This window comes from Saccopteryx bilineata, chromosome 5, assembly GCF_036850765.1.
Source record: "Saccopteryx bilineata isolate mSacBil1 chromosome 5, mSacBil1_pri_phased_curated, whole genome shotgun sequence".
Taxonomy (NCBI): Eukaryota; Metazoa; Chordata; class Mammalia; order Chiroptera; family Emballonuridae; genus Saccopteryx; species Saccopteryx bilineata.
The window spans coordinates 86,493,911-86,513,892 of record NC_089494.1 but is presented as its reverse complement, the minus strand read 5'-3'; the positions used below and the strand labels follow the sequence as shown (position 1 = coordinate 86,513,892).

The window sequence follows — 19,982 nt, the reverse complement described above, 5'->3', positions numbered from 1 at the left end:
TGGATGCCAGCAAATGACCTCGAGATCAGTGACCTTGTGATCAAGCTTGCAACCCCAGGTTTGAGCTGGAGACCTTAGCACTCTATCCATGGCACCACAGGGCAGGGTTGGTTCTCCTTATTTTTACAAAACAGAGCTTTCTAGTCATCTTATGTTTCTGTGAGTCCATGTGATTACTTCTGGCCAATAAGATGTGACAAAAAATGTCACAGGTGGCCCTGGCCAGTTGGCTCAATGATAGAGCGTCGGCCTGGCGTGCAGAAGTGCCCGGTTCGATTCCGGGCCAGGGCACACAGGAGAGGCGCTCATCTGCTTCTCCACCCCTCCCCCTCTCCTTCCTCTCTGTCTCTCTCTTCCCCTCCTGCAGCCGAGGCTCCACTGGAGCAAAGATGGCCCGGGCGCTGGGGATGGCTCCTCGGTCTCTGCCCCAGGAGCTAGAGTGGCTCTAGTCGCAACAGAGCGACACCCCCCCCCCCCGGAGGGGCAGAGCATCGCCCCCTGGTGGGTGTGCCGGGTGGATCCCGGTCGGGCGCACGCGGGAGTCTGTCTGACTGTCTCTCCCCGTTTCCCGCTTCAGAAAACTACAGAAAAAAAAAATTAATTAATTAATTAAATGACACAGGTCCCCTCTGAGTCACAGCATTTAATTGTTGGTGCAAGTATACCCAGATGTCACTTTTCCCAACCTCCATGATTCTGGAAGAATGTCTTGAGATGGGGCCTTACATGATTAGGACAGAGTCCACTACCAACTGGTGTTGAGAATTAAACTTTAATTTTGTTAGGCCTCTGAAATTTGGGAGGTGGTTTGTTATCATAGCATAACCTAGCCTGTTAAAGTCTACAAAAAACAAGAGGGACTTGTAATCCCACAGATCTATCTTAGCTAACTTATATATTGACAATGTATTTCCACACTCCTGGTCAAGCTATTCATCTTTAAAATGCAAATATGTTAAATGATTAATACAGTATCTTTTAGTACATTTCAAAAACAAATTTCCTCCTATAAGCCCATACTTAATTTCTGAGATCCAGCCAGATCCCATGTGGGTGGTGCAGTGAAAAGAGGAAGGGTAAAATTTTCTAAAATAGACCATTTTATCAAAAAAACCATTGTAAAATTTAGAATTGAATAAAATTATCTACCTACTGCCTGAAAAAGGCCTCCAAAAGAAACAAAAGTGATTGTTTCAAACCTTGTTCTAAGTATTAGGGAAAAATTCTTGCTGATTGGCAGTCGGCCCACACAAAAAAGGCCACACTCTGGGTTAGTGAGACTGAACCAATTGAAAATAAATACGACTTTTTGTTTAAATAGTAAGTAAATAATCTTACTATTGCCAAAGAACAAGTGACACAATGGGAGACTGTTTCTGAAACAGTGACTATGAAGACATACTATAAATGCCCAGCTTTCAGGCACCACCTCTCCATCCAAAGAGAAATGTGCGAGTGATGACTACTTCTGATGATAGTATAACAACTTCAAAACCTAAAAATAAAATAGCGGAAGAAAAACAAAGCACTTCTTTTTTTAGCTTTCCTTCATTTACTTTATATGGCAAGCAGCACTGGATAGGTTCAGGTTTAGAATCTTCTCTAAAAGCATTTCATTTTTTCCCCACGTTTTAATATGAATTTAATTCTGCTATTGGTTCTTCATGAAACAGACCCTATTAAGCTAAAAATTGTACAAACATTGTTTACCAAAGAGAATTTTACCTTCTTTGAATAGGGACCTTGTATTTTATCACTGAAAGTTTCTGAAAGTGAAAACAGAGGGATGCTAATAAACTGGGTCTCTCCCCCACTAACATTTTAATTCCTAAAGGATAGATAGGTACTATGTTTTTACCTTCGGGCATTACCCAGCATCAAGCATGAGAGATGAGCCAGAAGCTCTCCATTTACCTCTCTCTCTCTCTCTATTCCAAGATTGTTGATCCCCTAAACCTATATTTTCTACTGTAAGTGTAAAAGAAAGAAATCGGGCTTTACAAGATCTATTTGGAGAGGGGATGTCTTGGAAGGAATAGAAGGCATTTGACACCCTGGGTGAAGGAAACTCCAGGAAAAAAAAAAAGTTCACTTGGCTCTGAGAAATACCTTTGGAGCCGTGGGAATACAGTAGAAGAGGAGAAATGACTACCCTTTTAGATTTAGTCAAGTCTACAGAAATTGCAAACTGCTGAATAGAACAATTCTCTTAAAAATGTCAAGAGTCAAGTCTGTGTTTGGGCAGAGGTAGGGCCAAACTGGACTGGCCCACATGACTATGACAGAAGGAGCCAAAGAGGCGGGGAGACAATTGTATCACTTACAGTTGATGTCAACAGACATGGCACCAAGCCACATAATCCACGAAAAAACCTGTTCTTAATACAGTGCGCTGAGTGCATTTGTAAATATGCAGCACAGCTGGAAACAAAGAAGCATTCAGACATAAAAATATATTTGTCTCTAAGAATATATGGACATTAAGAATTAAAATTTTCATTTTGTTAAAGAGAAGGATAGTCATTTTTGTCAAACACAGATAATGATTTGTGCTCAGAAGTTCTAATTGTCAAATGACTCCTTAAACCTATTCTTGAAAGTATGCTACGTAAGGTTGATGGAGAGAACATTTGACCATATCCACTTCTCCACCTCCATTCTTCTGCCGCTGAAAGTAAACATTAACTAAATCCCCTGCAATCTCTTCATCCATCAAGTGAAGGTCTTCCAGCCCAGTCAGAAGCACTGTCCTCTTAGATATTCCAGAAAACACCTAAAATGGAAAAGTAAAAAAGATAAACAGAAAATTTTCTAAGAGTTTTGAACTGCAAAACATTGATAAGATCTACTTAATATTTTGGAATTATCTGAGCAAAGTTAATGAGCCTTAGAAAAATAAAGAAGGGGCCCTGGCCGGTTGGCTCAGTGGTAGAGCGTCGGCCTGGCGTGCAGGAGTCCCAGGTTCGATTCCCGGCCAGGGCACACAGGAGAAGCGCCCATCAGTTTCTCCACCCCTCCCCCTCTCCTTCTTCTCTGTCTCTCTCTTCCCCTCCCACAACCAAGGCTCCATTGGAGCAAAGTTGGCCCGGGCACTGAGGATGGCTCTGTGGCCTCTGCCTCAGGCACTAGAATGGTTCTGATTGCGGCAGAGTGACGCCCCAGATAGGCAGAGCATCGCCCCCTGGTGGGCATGCCGAGTGGATCCTGGTCGGGTGCATGCGGGAGTCTGTCTGACTGCCTCCATTTCCAACTTCAGAAAAAAAATAAAAATAAAGAAGGGCAAGTCTACTAACAGGAAACCAGTTAGAGAGGCTGTCAGAGAGAGGAGTGAGGAGGCTGAGTGACCAAATGAATTTGAGCTGAAGCAAAACAAAGAGTTAAGCATGAGTTCTAGCTTTCAGGTTGGTGGACTAGGTAGATGTTGGTGCCATTCCAGACCTACCTGGGTCCTCCACATCCCAGTCAGATGCTCTATCCACTGTGCCACCACCTGGTCGGGCTTTATTTTTTTAAACTTTTTTTTTATTTATTCATTTTAGAGAAGAGAGAGAGAGAGAGAGAGAGAGAGAGAGAGAAAGGGGGAGGAGCAGGAAGCATCAACTTCCATATGTGCCTTGATCAGGCAGGCCCAGAGTTTTGAACCAGCAACCTCAGCATTCCAGGTTGATGTTTGATCCACTGCGCCACCACAGGTCAGGCAGGAAAAATCATTTTTAATGCTAATGATAGTAGACACATGAGAGAAATGTAGCTATGTCTCCACATACAAAAATAAAGATTGTGCCATTAGCTGAGTAATTTTGGCTTAAAAAAGTGTATAAATTAAATAAGGTACAATTTTGCATTAAAATTTACTTTTTTTTTTTTTTTTTAATTTACTCTTTTAAAAGACAAACTCACTCTGTACCAAGCAGATAAGAGGAAACTATTTTGATATCCCTCACTAATAGAATTCAGACAGGAATAGACTCACAATATTTTCTTTATTTTTTGTGGGGTGGTTAAGCAGTAAGTTCCCAAACTGAAAGAAAATAGATGACTTTACCTGAAACTTTTTCAAATGTGTTTCTATGTATGGAGAAACAACAACTCTGTGGCAGTCTTGATTTATATAAAGAGGATAGTCTTTCTTTTTCAAAATCTTGTCAGTCACTAGGAGTAAATTTTTTTAGTTATTATATTTATATCATAGACATTTTAATCTAAGTTAAAACTTCCTTCCAACAGAACAATATCACAATAAACAGTACACTGAATATTAATGTTTAAAGAAATTATAGTCCACTTTAAAGACTTCACAATACATAATTTTGAAAACTATAAGACCAAACAATAATGACATTTAAATAGATCTTTCTTTCTTGAACTATCCACTGCAGTAAGTCAAAGAAGGACGTTCAATATCCTTAAAGAGAACCACCTAAGCTAGCTATATAAAATGCAATTACCAACTATAAAAAGCAACCCACCCATCCTAACAAAAGCGTTTTCCAGTTTCTAAGGAAATATAAAGAACAACTGTGAGTAGAATACTATATGTGCCCTGGCCAGTTGGCTCAGTGGTAGAGCCTTGACCCAGCGTGTGGATGTCCCAGATTCGATTCCTGGTCAGGGCACACAGAAGTGACCATCTGATTCTCCACCCCTCCCCCTCTCACCTCTCTCTCTTTCTCTCTCTCTCTCTCTCTCTCTCTTCCTCTCCTGCAGCTATAGCTCAGTTAGAGCAAGTTGGCCCCTGCACTGAGGACGGCTCCGTGACCTCCACCTCAGGCACTAAGGATAGCTTGGTTGCTATGCAATGGAGCAATGCCCCAGATGGGCAGAGAATCGCCCAGTAGGGGACTTTGCCGGGTGGATTCTGGTTCAGGTGCATGCGGGAGTTTGTCTCTGCCTCCCCTCCTGTCACTTAATAAAAATAAAAGAGTACTTGTAATATATACTTTACTATATATATGTATATACATATATATAATAAATCACTATATTACTATAATGTGTGTGTTTATGTATGTGTTTGTTATCCTATAACTAATACATGATACTCAATAAAAGGATGTAATGATGTTAACCAAAGGGGTCAGGGGAGTGTTGAATGTCATCTAAAAAAAGTAAAGGCAAATACTAAACTTTCATCAGTCTTCTGCAAAACAAAGAATAATCAGATTTATGTTTAGTAGCATTTTCCTCCTAAAGGGAAGAAAGGTAATATGTCAAGATAGCATAGAATTTAATAGAAACAGTTCTGAAGAATATCCAATCACTTTGTTTTTCTCTCTTCCCCCAGTCCACCCTGCATGACAGCATGTACAGTGGTGAAGAGTGCGGGCTCTTGCCAGCAAAGATGTGGAGAAGTTGAAACCTTAGTACATTGCTGGTGGGAATGCAAAATGGTGCAGCCACAGTGGATAACTATATAGCAGTTCTTCAAAATATTAAACATAGAATTACCATATGATCCAGCAATTCCAGAAAGATCTAACCAAGCCTAACCACATAGTAGGAAAAAGGGAAGGAAAAGTCTCAATTTTTACCAAATTAGTGCTCTTCTCTGTATTTGTTTTCTTTAGAAAGCATGGATTATTTTATGAAAATACCTAATCAGTTAATGTTTTTTAACTGTACAGTTGGGTTTCTATTATACATGCTAATCCAGGAGAAGCCCTAAGAACCAGAGCAAAAGATTCTTATACTGAGAATCACTTGAACAGATTAACAGAAGCACTTGCAAAAATTCTCTATTTTTAATCATAAGAATGTAAATCTCCCCAAGATGATCTGGTAAAAGTCCATTTCTGCCTAAAAGGGGAGCTGATATCCAGCTGTTCCTTCCAAGGAAGACCCTTGTCTTTCCTGTTATTGATTTTCTCTGCCTAAGAGACCCCTGTCAGTCTTAACAGGTGGAATGAACAAAGACAGTTTCATACATATACATTTATTTAATAAATATAAATATACATATATTATATGTTATGTTATATATTATATATTGTACATTATATATTATTATATATTATATATTATATATTTCTCTGTCATACACCCACTGTGCGATCTTGGGTTAGTTACTTACCCTCCGTAGGCCCCAGATTCCTCATCAGTAAAATGAGTATGACACCTATCTGCAGAGCTGTGCTGCAGGTCAGAGGAGATAAATGTATAGGACACCCAGCTCCACGCCTGACATGTGATGAGGATGCACTAAGGTGTATGTACTTGTCATTTGTAATATTACCATTCACGAAAATCATTTTCAGGACTCTGCTGTTTTATAAGGTTAAAAAAAATCCCCTATTATTATGCTAAGTAAATTCCAAATAAAAGAAGTAGAGAAGAAATACCTTTAGAAACGGCAGAACATAATTGAAACGGTAGGGTATTTTTTTTAACGTTCTAAACGTGTGAACAGAATACCTCCAGCTTCCACAAAAGTGATGACAGCACTTCCGGTCTGCTTGTCGTACTCCACACACTCCACTTCCCCGCCTCCGTTTCGGGACCTACAGAAGCTCAGTGCTAGCTTGTCTCTCATCTGGCTTTCAGGCAACTCATCAGGGATTTCAGTAACACTGATCTTCATTTTAGACACTTCTGCATGAACCTGGGAAAACGTTTCATATTCAGAGGTATGGATGAAAACAGTGTCCATGTTTAATAGAATCCTGAAAAGCTTTGCTTGCCGTGTTACCTGGAATCTGACTCCTGATTTTAATGAAACTGGCTTGGCCTTAACCTCCACATCTCTATCCATTATATCCACAAGATGTTTCCCCATTCTGATCACATTTTGGGCAACTGAAAAATAATATGGAAAGTATTAATTTCCAATATATCAATTAATATTAAGAACAAATTATCCTAAATAGTTTCGATTTTCCTTCATTCTAAAGCAGGGGTCTCAAACTCGCGGCCCGCGGGCTGCATGCGGCCCGCCAAACAATTTTGTGCGGCCCGCAGACTAATCCACGAAGTTCAAAATATTTTGGATAAAATTAAGTAAGCCTAGGGGCCTACTTGTATTTTTCATTTCTCTATGATCTTGCTCTGCGGCCCACATGCTGAGTTGAGTTTCAGACCCCTGTTCTAAAGGATCTTATTTTTAAACTTTTCTTAAGATTTCCAAGTGATAATGTTCTTGCCACCCTAGTAGGATACATTAATGTCAAAATCAGCAAAAATTACAATGGAGAAATTCTGATTAAGCTCTAGATTCATCTCTTAAGAGAAAAGCCTAATAATTCTTCAGAAATGCATACTTCATCTCAGTATAGTCACACACCCTTCCTCTTCATGGTGGACAGAATTACTGAGAATTCCCAGAGGACATTAAAGCACAGCCAGAAATTTCTTTCATGTTGAGTAAGCTGGGAAACCCTTTTTGAGTTAGTGGTATTCTGACAATTAACCTTATTTGTCATTTGTCACTCCTTTTTAATCTGTTACACGCAATATAGAAAAAATTTATTTTTTGTCTCTGCCTTTCCCAAGGACTACATATTGGAGACCACACAGGTTTGGCTGTCAAGGAGTAAATCTCTGGTTTTTTGCCATAATTAATTAGGAATTCTACTTTCACTAAAATGTTTTTGAGATCATACATTAAAAAGCTGACAGCTTTGCTATACCAATCACAAAATTATCATGTCACATTTACCCACGCAAGTAGGAGAGCCTTGGTAGTATAATTATGCCAAAAATCATTAGAACTGTAAACAGCAACTGTATATCCATTTAAAATGCAGGTGAGTATGTTTATTTTTATTTTTTTAAGATTTCCTTTATTTATTTTAGAGAGAATATAGAGAAAGAGAAAGGCAAGGGAGGAATGGGAAGCATCAACTCAGAGTAGTTGCTTCTTTTTTTTTTAATTTTCTTTCTTTTTTTTTTTTAATTCATTTTAGAGAGGAGAGAGAGACAGAGAGAGGAGGCGGGGAGGAGCTGGAAGCATCAACTCCCATATGTGCCTTGACTAGGCAAGCCCAGGGTTTCGAACCAGTGACCTCAGCATTTCCAGGTCGACGCTTTATCCACTGCGCCACCACAGGTCAGGCAGTAGTTGCTTCTTATATGTGTCTTGACCGGGCAAGCCCAGGGTTTCAAACTGGCAATGGCAGCATTCCAGGTCAAAGCGCTATCCACTGCTTCAGCACAGGTAGACTGGGGATGTTTTTTTTTTCATGTGTGACATGAAAGGTTATAACACTTTAGTTGTATATATTTGGAGCTGCTTGCTCTAATTTGTCACGAAGGGAAGAGATGCCCACTCCTGGTCTAATAAACCTCACGTGTTTATGACAGACAGCCAGCACCCTCCAGCTGGGGAAGAGAGGAACTGGGCTAGAAGACAGGGCGTTATCATGAGGGAATTCATAGACACAGTATCAGGGGATGACTCTATAACTTGAATTATGACTTTTTTTGTTAATGACAACAGGCAACATTAACAGAAAATATCACTGAAGTAATACTTAAATGATGCTCTTTCCCTCCCACTCCCCACACCCAAACCTCCAACATCTGCTGATCTGAGGCAGCTGAGAAGAACATTTGTGTTTCAATTTTTGTGACACTGACTATCAAATGCCAACTCCTATTAATTGTATAAACCCAAAGTAGTCCCAGGAGGGCAGGACTCAGAGCCACGCCTATGGTGGAAGCAGTGATGCAGCTGTTTCTGAAGAGAATCCCATTCTCAGCATTCCCAGGTAATTCCTGTGCAAAATCCCTGCCTCCCAAATCCTCACTTTGGCCTTTCCAGTTGATCCCAATTACCAATGCCAGCTGTCCATGTGGCTCTGGGTCTCCCCTTCCACCCTCTGATGCGGGGGTGGACCCAGGGTGAACGAACACTAGGAATATACACTGACCTGCTAGAAGGCCATTGTTCTGATTTTTTAATTGAGGTAAAATTGACATATAACATTATGTTAGTTGTAGGTATACATAATTTGATATTTGTATACACTGGAAATTGATCATCATAATAAGTCTAGTTACCATCACCACCATATAAAGTTACAAAAAATTTTGTGTGTGTGATGAGAACTTTTAAGATTTACTTTCTTGGTAACTTTCAAATATGCAATACACTCTTACCAACTATACTTGTCATGCTGTATATTACACCTTCATGATTTATTTATTTTATATCTAGAAGATTATGCCTCTTGACCCCTTGAATCCCTTTCTTTCTAACATTTATTTTCAGTCTATAGTGATGGACCAGGCAGCAGGAAACATGAGTTACAATAATACATTCTCAGCACCTGGGCACTTGAAGGGCTTGTGAAGACCATCTGGTCCCACCCTATAACTTGACATATGGTGAGATGCTCAAAGGAATGTTGGTTCAGTAGAAAGTAAACGAAGTAAATGCATACTCATGGGTACTCAGGGTCTGACTCTCAGCTCTGCAATTTCTTAACTGTATGGACTTTGAGCAAGTTCCTTATCTTCTTTTTCAATGTGTTAGTGTTCTGAGAAATGTTGTGTCTATATTCTTAAATATTGCTCTGCAGTTTCCTTGTGATATCTTTGTCTAGTTTTGGTATCAGGATATTCCTGGTAGAATGAGCTGGGAAGTGTTCTCTCCTGTTGTATTTGGGGGAAGAATTCGTGAAGAATTGGTATTAATTCTTTCAATATTTGATAGTATTCATCAGTAAAACTATCTATGTTGGCTTTATTTTGTGGGAGGTTTTTAAATTACTAATTCAATCTTTTGTTATGTGTCTATTCAGGTTTTCTATTGCTTGAGTAACTTTCAGTAGTTTGTATCTCTCTATGAGTTCTATTTTCATCTGAATTATCTAATTTATTGGCATACAGCTGTTCACAGTATTAACTTAAAATTCCTTCTATTTTGTGAAGTTGGTAATGATGTCCCTTTTTTGTTCATCTTTCCAAAGAACTAACTTTTGGTTGTTTCCTTTTAATTATTTTTTATTGAATCTGTTGGGGTGACATTGGTTAACCCTTTGAGTAGTGAGTTTTTTTCATGCTCACTGACCCCTGGGAGTGAATTTTTTTTTCAAAAAATGAAATTAGTGTCCCTAGCTGGTTGACTCAGCGGTAGAGCATCAATCAGCCCAGTGTGTGGAAGTCCTGGGTTCGATTCACGGCCAGGGCACACAGGAGAAGCGCCCATCTGCTTCTCCACCCTTCCCCCTCTCCTTCCTCTCTGTCTCTCTCTTCCCCTCCGCAGCCAAGGCTCCATTGGAGCAAAGTTGGCCTGGGCACTGAGGACTTCTCTGTGGCCTCTGCCTCAGGCACTAGAATGGCTCTGGCCCCAACAGAGCAATGCCCCAGATAAGCAGAGCATTGCCCCCTGGTGGGCATGCCGGGTAAATCCCAGTTGGGTGCATGCAGGAGTCTAACTGCCTCCCTGCTTCTGACTTTGGAAAAATACAAAAAATAAATAAATAAATAAAATCAGTTACAGTTACAGTTTTATTTACTTAAAATCATGTTTGTTTGATAACCAATTTATGGAATCAAGAAGAACATACATTTACCTTTTTTTAATGTTGCCTTACACATTTTTAAAATAAAAACTTTTGTATGATCGAACTCTGGGTGGTCAGGAGGCACCAGGACATACACAAATGTTCGTACTACTCAAAGAGTTAATAAGATTACACAGGTTTCAAATACACAATTCTACAATACAGCATCTGTATACTGCATTGTGTGTTCACCAAAAGTCAAGTCTCCTTCTATTACTATCTATACCCTACTCTCCTCCACCTCCCTCCAACCTCCTTATTTCTTTAATCTTTTGTTTCCTTATCTGGAAAATTCCTAACATGTAGCAATAATGACAGCTAACATTCACTAAGTGTTTACTGTGTGTTAGACACTATCTTAAGTATGTTATCAATATTTCTCATTTAATATTCAAAGCAACCCATAAGGTCGGTATGACCACAAAGCCTGTCATAAAATCTAAGATTTAGCCCTGGCGGAACAGCTCAGTTGGTTAGAACGCTGTCCCAATACACAAAGGTTGCAGGTTTGACCCCAGTCAGAAAACATACAAGAGCAGATAGACGTCTTTCTGTCTTTCTCTCTCTCTAAAATCAATCAATAATTTCTTTTAATCTGAGATTTATAACAAACTCAATCCAAATCATACTTTTAGAAGGGGCAAACATGACATTCAATCCAGATTCTCCTCATTAAGGGGCTTCCAGCTCTGAACAGGGTCTTCTAACATGGCAGACTTAACAAACATCAGGTCTATACCCCACATCTCTACTCCTGGGCTCTGTCCATTCATTGGTCATATGCCCTCTGGTAAATCACTTAAACACCTGAAAATCTGTTTCCTTGGCTATACAATGTAGAGTAACTCTCCTATATTACATATTGCTTTCATGGAGTCATGTGAGCATATAATGAGATAATGTCTGTGAGAACTCCTCGAGTACTGTATAGAGCTCTGCATCCTTAAAACACTGTATTATCACTTGGAGGTAGTAGACAGAATAGGAAGATGCTAGCAATTGGACATAACAACACTTGGTCTTGACTCTCAGAGCCATTGCATTCTGAATGAATGATTATATTTAATTCACTTAATGTCTCAGAGTCAGTTTTCTTATCTGTAAAATGGAGATAATTACACCTGAGTCAGCCAGACCAGGCGGTCGCACAGTGGATAGAGCATCAGCCTGGGATGCTGAGGACCCAGGTTCAAAACCCCAAGCTCACAGGCCTGAGCACAGGCTCATCTATCTGGCTTGAGTGCAGGCTCACCAGTTTGAGTGCAGGGTTACCAGCTTGAGCATGGGATCATAGACATGACCCCATGGTCACTGGCATGAGCCCAAAAGTTGTTGGCTTAAAGCCTAAGGTCGCTGGCTTGAGCAAGGGGTTTCTGGCTCAGCTGGCACCCCCCAGTCAAGACACAAATGAGAAAACAATCAATGAACAACTAAGGTGCCACAACTACCAGCTGATGCTTCTCATCTCTATCCTTTCCTGTCTGTCTGTTCCTCTCTCTGTGTGTGTCTCTTGAAAAAAACAAAAAACAAAAAAACTGCGTCAGAGTTGAGGATGAGATGAAATAATATGTGTAAAATTGTAAAGTGATAGAAATATCTATGAAACTCTTCGAAAGTGCAAGTGCTTTCCAAAGGTAACTTGGTCATATTGTTAAATATTAGTCATACCTTCTTCTTCTTCAAAGGTGATAAGTGCTTCTCCTTTTTGTAACTCATAAGGAATTTGTGAGCTCACTTGAAATGAACAGGAGATATTTAAAAACTGGCTGTAATTCTCAGGTTTTTCTAAAGACGTGAATTTCATCTTTGGTTCAGGAATATCCTCGTTAATCTAATTCAAACAGAAATGTTTGATTAAAATCAAGACAAGAAATAACTTAAGTCCTTCCAGTGATGTGATCTGATCATCCAATACTTCATTCTCTACTGATTTCAGAACCCCACAGAATACTGAGTGTGATCTTATTTAATAACTTTAGTAATTGTTCCTGCCCACATAAGTACTCAGTAGTGTAATCAGATGCTTATGCTTTAATCTTATTTCACAGATGAAATTATAAATATATAATTTCTCACTTTGTCTAATAAATAATTTATTGATCAAGATTGTATGGTTTGATTCTAAAGACTACACCATTCCTACAGATAAGTACCTTTTAAACAAATGTGCAAAGAGTCAAGTGTGCTCACAAGGGAATCATTAGAATGTTTATTCTTACTACAAAGAGGTATGAAATGAAATCGGGAATATACTATGGTTATTTTGATAACAAACCCAGAACATTTTATCCCAAAAGAAAGACTCCTGGATTATATAATTTAAAATTTACCAAATTCAATTTCTCCCATCCCCAACACCTGCCCATCAACATTACTATAAATTAGGTTTATAGGCCCTGGCTGGTTGGCTCAATGGTAGAGCGTTGGTCTGGTGTGCGGGGGACCCGGGTTCGATTCCCGGCCAGGGCACATAGGAGAAGCGCCCATTTGCTTCTCCACCCCCCCCCCTTCCTCTCTGTCTCTCTCTTCCCCTCCTGACGCCAAGGCTCCATTGGAGCAAAGATGGCCCGGGCGCTGGGGATGGCTCCTTGGCCTCTGCCCCAGGCGCTAGAGTGGCTCTAGTCGTGCCCCGGAGGGGCAGAGCATCATCCCCTGGTGAGCAGAGCTTCGCCCCTGGTGGGCGTGCCGGGTGGATCCCGGTCGGGCGCATGCAGGAGTCTGTCTGACTGTCTCTCCCAGTTTCCAGCTTCAGAAAAATACAAAAAAAAAAAAAAAAAAAATTAGGTTTATTAAAATGTGAAGGGACACTATCAATAAGATCTATAATCTGGAGGACAAATAGTAGTTATACTTAGTTGCTTAAAATCATGGAAATCAACAGATCTATACAACTAGATGTAAATGCACAAAGTAGTCTGGTGTTTGCATTTCTATTTCCTATGTTTATTTACATGCTGAAATAAAAAGTGTTATCAAAAAGATTAGAAATATTCATTGAGTCATTTTATCTAATTTTCTATTCATTGTATATCTACATGTGTCTTCAGTGGGATTTCTGATTACCATAATTCCAACTTCAAAACAATCTATAATGTCTGAGAAAGGGCAAAGTGTTTCCCAATAATGTGGAGATACTCGGTATACAGGCACACCTTATTTTATCGTGCTTCACTGTATTGCACTTCACAGAGTGTATTTTAAAAACTAAAGGTAAGACCCAACAGCAAAAAGATTACAATTCACATTTGTCAGCAATAAGGTATTTTTTAGTTAAGATAGTACATTATTCTTTAAATATCATGCTATTGCACATTTAATAGACTACAGTATAGCGTAAACATAACTTTTATATGCACTGGGAAACTAAGAAATTCATGTGATTCACTTACATTGCAATAGTTGTTCTACTGCAGTAGTCTGGAACTGAACCTGCAGTACTTCTGGTATGTGCTTATACCTAGAGAGACTTATACCTTGACAGTGTGTGAGAGTTCCTGATTCTCAACCTAAGCACACAGTCGCAGAGAGCAATTCACTATGCCCACTGAACCATAGTGGCAGTCTTCTGTATAGTGGGTCAGCTGAACTGGCTGGTTTCTGAGGGCCCTCTGAGTTCAAGACTACATAATTTTGGCTCCAGTCCAAAGTAACCAGAATCTTAAGTCTTCTCTAAATCCCATAAACATGGAAAATCTCACTTCCTTCTATTCATCATCTTATTCCCCATTTCAGAAACAAAAATGACAATGCTTTAAGCATTTAACTCATGTAGAAACAATTATAAATTGTTATGAAGAAAAAAAAAAGAGTAAAAGTTATGTCTAATTCAAATGCATGAAAATTTAAGAGAGATGAATAATGAAGATACACATCCATATTTTTGAATTCAGTTGAATTACTGCAACACCTTGGATAAGATGAACAAAAAAGAACTTAGTGAGAAGACCAAGAGTTTGGTCCAAAAGTAATTGACAATGATCATCATGGGTTTTTTTGGTTTGTTTTTGTAAATTTTATTAATGTATACTTAAATGTAAAAAGTGAATTATCGTACGTGTACAATAGATGAAATTTTACAAAGTGATCACACACATGGGACCAACAATCAGATCAAAACAATACATGACCAAACACCCCAGAAGGTTACTTTCTAGTTCCTACCGTGCTAACTTCTAATATCCTGCTTCTGTGCAATATTTAAATGGAAGCATATGGCACAGCCTCGTTTCATTTTGGCTCTACACTGTGTTCATCCATGTTGTTACATACAGGAGCAATCTCTTCATTCTCGTTGTGTAGTATTTCATTGTGTGAATACACCCCAATTTATTAATTCACTCTACTAGGAAGGGACATGGGGTTGTTTTCACTTTGGGACTATTATAATCAGTGGTGCTGGGGATGATCATAATGTTTTAAAATTGAATTTTTATAATAACATCGCGTTTTCTAAAAAATGGTGTCATTATATACATGATACATTAAGTAATAGGGTACCTGTGCGTCTCTGGTGGCCTCTTGTAGCTCAGCTTCAAGCTTTTGGATCTCCTTCTTTAACTCAATATTTTCCTTTACTATTTCTTCAATTATGTTCTTTAAAAAAAATCAAATAGCATCAAAAATTTAAACAGCCCTGTCCTCATTTTTCTAAAGGAATTAAAGAAGCTAAATTTCTCTCACCCTGAACAAGGCAAAGAAAGACTTTAGATAGTCTCAGAATAAATATGATCACATGAATAATAAATTTGTTGAATGTTTTACAACAGCTCCTACCACTCCCAAATATTATCTCCATTTTACAAACAAGAAAACTGTCTTTCCCATAGACCAAAGTCACAGAAATTTTTATAGTAGAGCAATGATTGAGACTCAGATCTTCTGAATCTCAGTCCAATGTTCTCTCAAATCCTTTCCTAGCTATTTGTGACTGCAATATGACTTTTAAATTGTACATATATTACTCTGGAACAATTTTTTTTAATTTGCTGTGATTTTTTTTTTTTTTTTTTTTTGGCTGCCTTGCCATGTCAGACATTATAGCCCTTCCCTCCTGGATCTGATCAGTTAACAATTAACAAGTTCTTGACCCTGGCCGGTTGGCTCAGCAGTAGAGCGTCAGCCTGGCGTGCGGGGGACCCAGGTTTGATTCCCGGCCAGGGCACATAGGAGAGGCGCCCATTTGCTTCTCCACCCCCCCTCCTTCCTCTCTGTCTCTCTCTTCCCCTCCCGCAGCCAAGGCTCCATTGGAGCAAGGATGGCCCGGGCACTGGGGATGGCTCCTTGGCCTCTGTCCCAGGCGCTGGAGTGGCTCTGGTCGCGGCGGAGCGACGCCCCGGAGAGGCAGAGCATCGCCCCCTGGTGGGCAAAGCGTAGCCCCTAGTGGGCGTGCCAGGTGGATCCCAGTTGGGCACATGCAGGAGTCTGTCTGACTGTCTCTCCCCGTTTCCAGCTTCAGAAAAATACAAAAAATAAATAAATAATTAATTAATTAACAAGTTCTTAACTTCTATGTGCAAATCAAAGGAAAGAGGGAGGGTGAGAGGGAGAAAGCTATTAATATAATTTTGTAAGCCTTGTAGGAAACAAAATAGAAATATAATTCTTCTAAGGCTTGAATAATGGAAGTAAAAATATTTTGAAAACCCCAATATCCTCCCAAATTCAAGGTAGTGTTGGATAAAGACATATAAAACATGCTTCATGGAAAAACTAATGTACATAAATTAATTTTTAATAATACCCAGTAATTTTTCCTTTTTACCTGAGTTTGTTCTTCCATAAGTTCGTCAACTGGATCAACTGGCCATTCCTCTTTAAAAACTTGTATTTTGTTGTCTTCAGCAGCTGCCATGATTCCTTAATATCATAATTTTTAATATTTTAAAAATATTAAGTATACAATACATATAAACTCAATAAGCAAGAAATAACAACTTTGACCCTTTTACAGAAGAAACATCTCTGCTCTATCTCTTTTTATCATCAAAGACTTCATTATCATGTGGCTTGTATCTGAACAAAGTCTACATTTCGAATAACTTTACACCTTAAATATATACAAGGGTGCTAAAAGTCCTTCACTTTCAACACAGTAATAGAAAATGATAGGTATTAACATTCCTTTGTAGTTAACATCTCAATCATAATATCTTGCTCTGTTTTAAACAACTACTATCATATTTTGGTAGTCTAGCCTTTTCTAGGACAAGAAACAGAAAAAGTACAAGAGAGCGACTTACAGTGCCAGAAAGCAAAGAAGTGATGCCTGACCAGGCGGTGGCGCAGTGAATAGAGCGTGGGACTGGGATGCAGAGGACCCAGGTTCAAGACCCCGAGGTCGCCAGCTTAAGCACGGGCTCATCTGGTTTGAGCAAAGCTTACCAGCTTGGACCCAAGGTCACTGGCTCAGCAAGGGGTTACTTGGTCTGCTGTAGCCCCAAGGTCAAGGCACATATGAGAAAGCAATCAATGAACAACTAAGGTGTCACAAGGTGATGAATGATGCTTCTCATCTCTCTCCATTCCTGTCTGTCTGTCCCTATCTATCCCTCTCTCTGACTTTCTCGCTCTGTCTCTGAAAATAAAAATAAAAAAGAAAGCAAAGAAGTGAACAACGAGTGCTGAAGACACCTGAAAAGGACAAAGGACCCACTGGGCAAGCATAGGAATAAATTAAGCATAACAGTCAATAATGCCAGTAATGATTAAATCCAGAATAAAGTAAAAAACTATGAGTCCATACTAATGTAAATAAATTATTTAAATATTTGGTGAGGAGAGAACCATTTAGTTTCAAAATACTTCCTCATAAACTACTTATTCATTTCAAAGGGGAAAAGAGTAACTTTACAGTGGAGAAGCCAAGCAGACGCCACCATAATGAAATAATCAAAGTCAATAATGAGATAAATTGAACTCATATGCCATCTGATAGGGTGCACTGAGAACACAGCATGGCTTCTATGATATTCCTGCCAAAGATGCATGATCTGAATCTAAGCATGAAGAAACATTACACAAACTTCAAAAGTGTCAAGTTCATAAAAGCCAAAGAAAGACTGAGAAACTGTGCCAGACAGGAGACTAAGGAGACATCATAACTAAATGGAACGTAAGATTCTGATCTTTTTGTTATACAGGATGTTATTGGGACAACTGGCAACATTTGAACTGGATCCAAGAATTAGATAGCAGTAATGTTCAATATTAATTCCCTGATTTTTATCACTATATTGTTTTATGTAGAGAGAACACCATTTTTTGTAGGAAATACATATTCAAGAATTCTGGGGTAATGGATCATGAGGTTGGTGACTTATTCTCAAATAATTCAGGGGAAAAAATTTTTCTACTGTACTTGCCACTATTCTATAAGTTTGATATGGCTTCAAAATGTTCTTTAAGGTCCATCTCAAATTTGCCCACAAGTTCTTGAGGTCTTTTCTGATTCCCCCAAAGGATGGTACTTCTCCCTCTTTTACCTCCTTTTAGGAGCTTTGTTTGTGCACCTGTGTCATTTTTCACAACTAAATAGATGGTCACAACCTTGAGGTCAGGGTCCATGTCCACTCCTTCTTGCACTCACTCAAAGCACAATACAAGTATACACCCTGCAAACACTCAAAATTTATAGAATTGTGCAGTGTCTGGTTTTGGGGTTTTTTTAATGAAACACTTCACAAATATGTGTGTTATCCTTGCCCAGAGGCCACGCTAATCTTCTCTGTATTGTTCCACTTTTAGTATACATAATGCCAAAGCAAGCTAGCACTGTGCAGTAACTTGATTAAGATATTTGTTCTGCTCAGGACATCCGAGGCATTTCCAGAAAGCAGAAACTGCAACATTATTTGTTTTTTAAAGTCAATAGTCTTTAAAAATTGTAATAAAGGCTTTTAATATATTTAACTCATATAAATAGTCCACTACATAATACCCCAGAACTTCTTATGACACATTTAGTATCTGGAAACTCCCTCTTTGCATCAACAAGATGTATAGTGATAGCCTTCCTTTTTATGCAATCAGATGGATGGCCCCCTTAACCTGTGAATATGGGAATATGTTAGGTTGCTGCTAAGGAGAAACAAGTTTGTATTGAATAGATTGAATTAAAGTTGCTAATCAACTGACTAAAATACGGACATCATCCTGGATTATCAGCGGGGCCAATGTAACCACCACAATCCTTTAAAATGAAAGAGGAAGGCAGAAGAGCAGAGTCAGGGTGAGATGTGACAGCAGAAGAATGGTCAGAGATGTAACGTTGTTGGCTTTGAAGATGGAGAAAGGGCAGCACTGAGTCAAGAAAGGCGGACAGCCTAGAGGAGCAGGAAAATAGATTCACCCCAGCAGCCCACAGAGAGGAAGGCAGCCTGCAGACACACTGATGTCAGTCCAGTGAGACCCAGATTGGGCTTCTAATTTACAGAATTATAAAGTAATATAGGGATGGTTTTTAAGGTACTAGATCCGTGGTAATTTGTTATGCCAGCATACGGGGGGGGGGGGGGGGGGGGACAGTAGAAATCGCCTCCACCTAGTCTCCCAATAAGCTTGGGGCCAGAAAGAAATCTTCCCCCTATGCGTGCCTGGTAGCTAAAATAAAGAATGAGGGTAAGAAAGAAAGAAGGTGGAATTAGTAAAATGGTAATACACATAGTTTTGTTTTGTTTGTTTTTTAACTTATGTGTGTTATGCAGAGAAACATCACATTCTCCTTTGGGTGTCTTTCAAGACTATCTCTCCATATTCTGAGACGTGAGGCAGCTGCCAATGCCTGCGCCTGCCACGGAGAGTAAGCCTAAGCAAGTAATCAGTTTTTCTAAGAACTTTTTGGAGAAACACTACAGGCGCAGTGGGGAAACACAAACCATATTCAGTTTCAATTTCCAGAAAGCAGCAAAGCAGACGGGGATCCGAGGCCAGAACGGCAAAGACAAGGCACAGCGGGCGGGGTCAGGGGCGCCCTCGGTGGCAGCGAGCCGGGAGCCGGGGAGAAGGTGGAGAAGGGGGATGGAGGGTGGGGGTGGGGAAGGGGAGGGGGCGCGAGGGGGGAGGGGCAGGGATGCCGGGGGTGAGGGTGGGGGTGCAGAGCCGCCGCGGGGCTACTCCTAGCCCAGAGCTCCACCCGCGCGCCGTCCTGGCCCCGCGAGCCCGCCGCCCTCCGCACCCAGAGCCCCTCGCCCGAGACTGGGGGGGCAGGGACGGCAGTCGGGGAACAGGCGCCCCACTCACCCGCCGCCACGCCGAGGCGAAGCACGAGCTGCGGCGTCCCCGCAACTGGGTGGCCGGGCCGGGCTTGCCTCTGCCTTAGCCCTGTGTCGCTCAGATGAACGCTTTGGTTCCTTAAAAAAGAAAACTGCTCAAATGGCGATTTTCTCTAACACCAGCAGCAGTACCAGACCTGCTGTCTCCAAAGACCAATCATTAACAAGTTATTACCGTTTCACTTTCGGTTTTTAAAACATGGTGGTTTCA

At 40.1% G+C, this 19,982-nt stretch overlaps 1 protein-coding gene and 1 non-coding gene across 2 annotated transcripts; both read right to left on the bottom strand.

The window, feature by feature from the left end:
- Positions 1–630: 630 nt before the first annotated feature.
- NMI (N-myc and STAT interactor) lies at positions 631–19,917 on the bottom strand. Its single transcript, XM_066279637.1, has 8 exons — positions 19,740–19,917; positions 16,264–16,358; positions 15,000–15,095; positions 12,171–12,333; positions 6,686–6,792; positions 6,412–6,598; positions 4,046–4,152; positions 631–2,773 (listed from the first exon to the last, which is right to left on the bottom strand). The coding sequence occupies exons 2-8, from the start codon at positions 16,351–16,353 to the stop codon at positions 2,588–2,590; spliced, it is 936 nt and encodes a 311-aa protein (XP_066135734.1). The 5' UTR covers positions 16,354–16,358; positions 19,740–19,917; the 3' UTR covers positions 631–2,587.
- On the bottom strand, positions 18,163–18,265 carry LOC136307132 (U6 spliceosomal RNA). The gene has a single exon (XR_010725819.1). It is a non-coding gene; the product is annotated as a U6 spliceosomal RNA (small nuclear RNA).
- Positions 19,918–19,982: the final 65 nt, after the last annotated feature.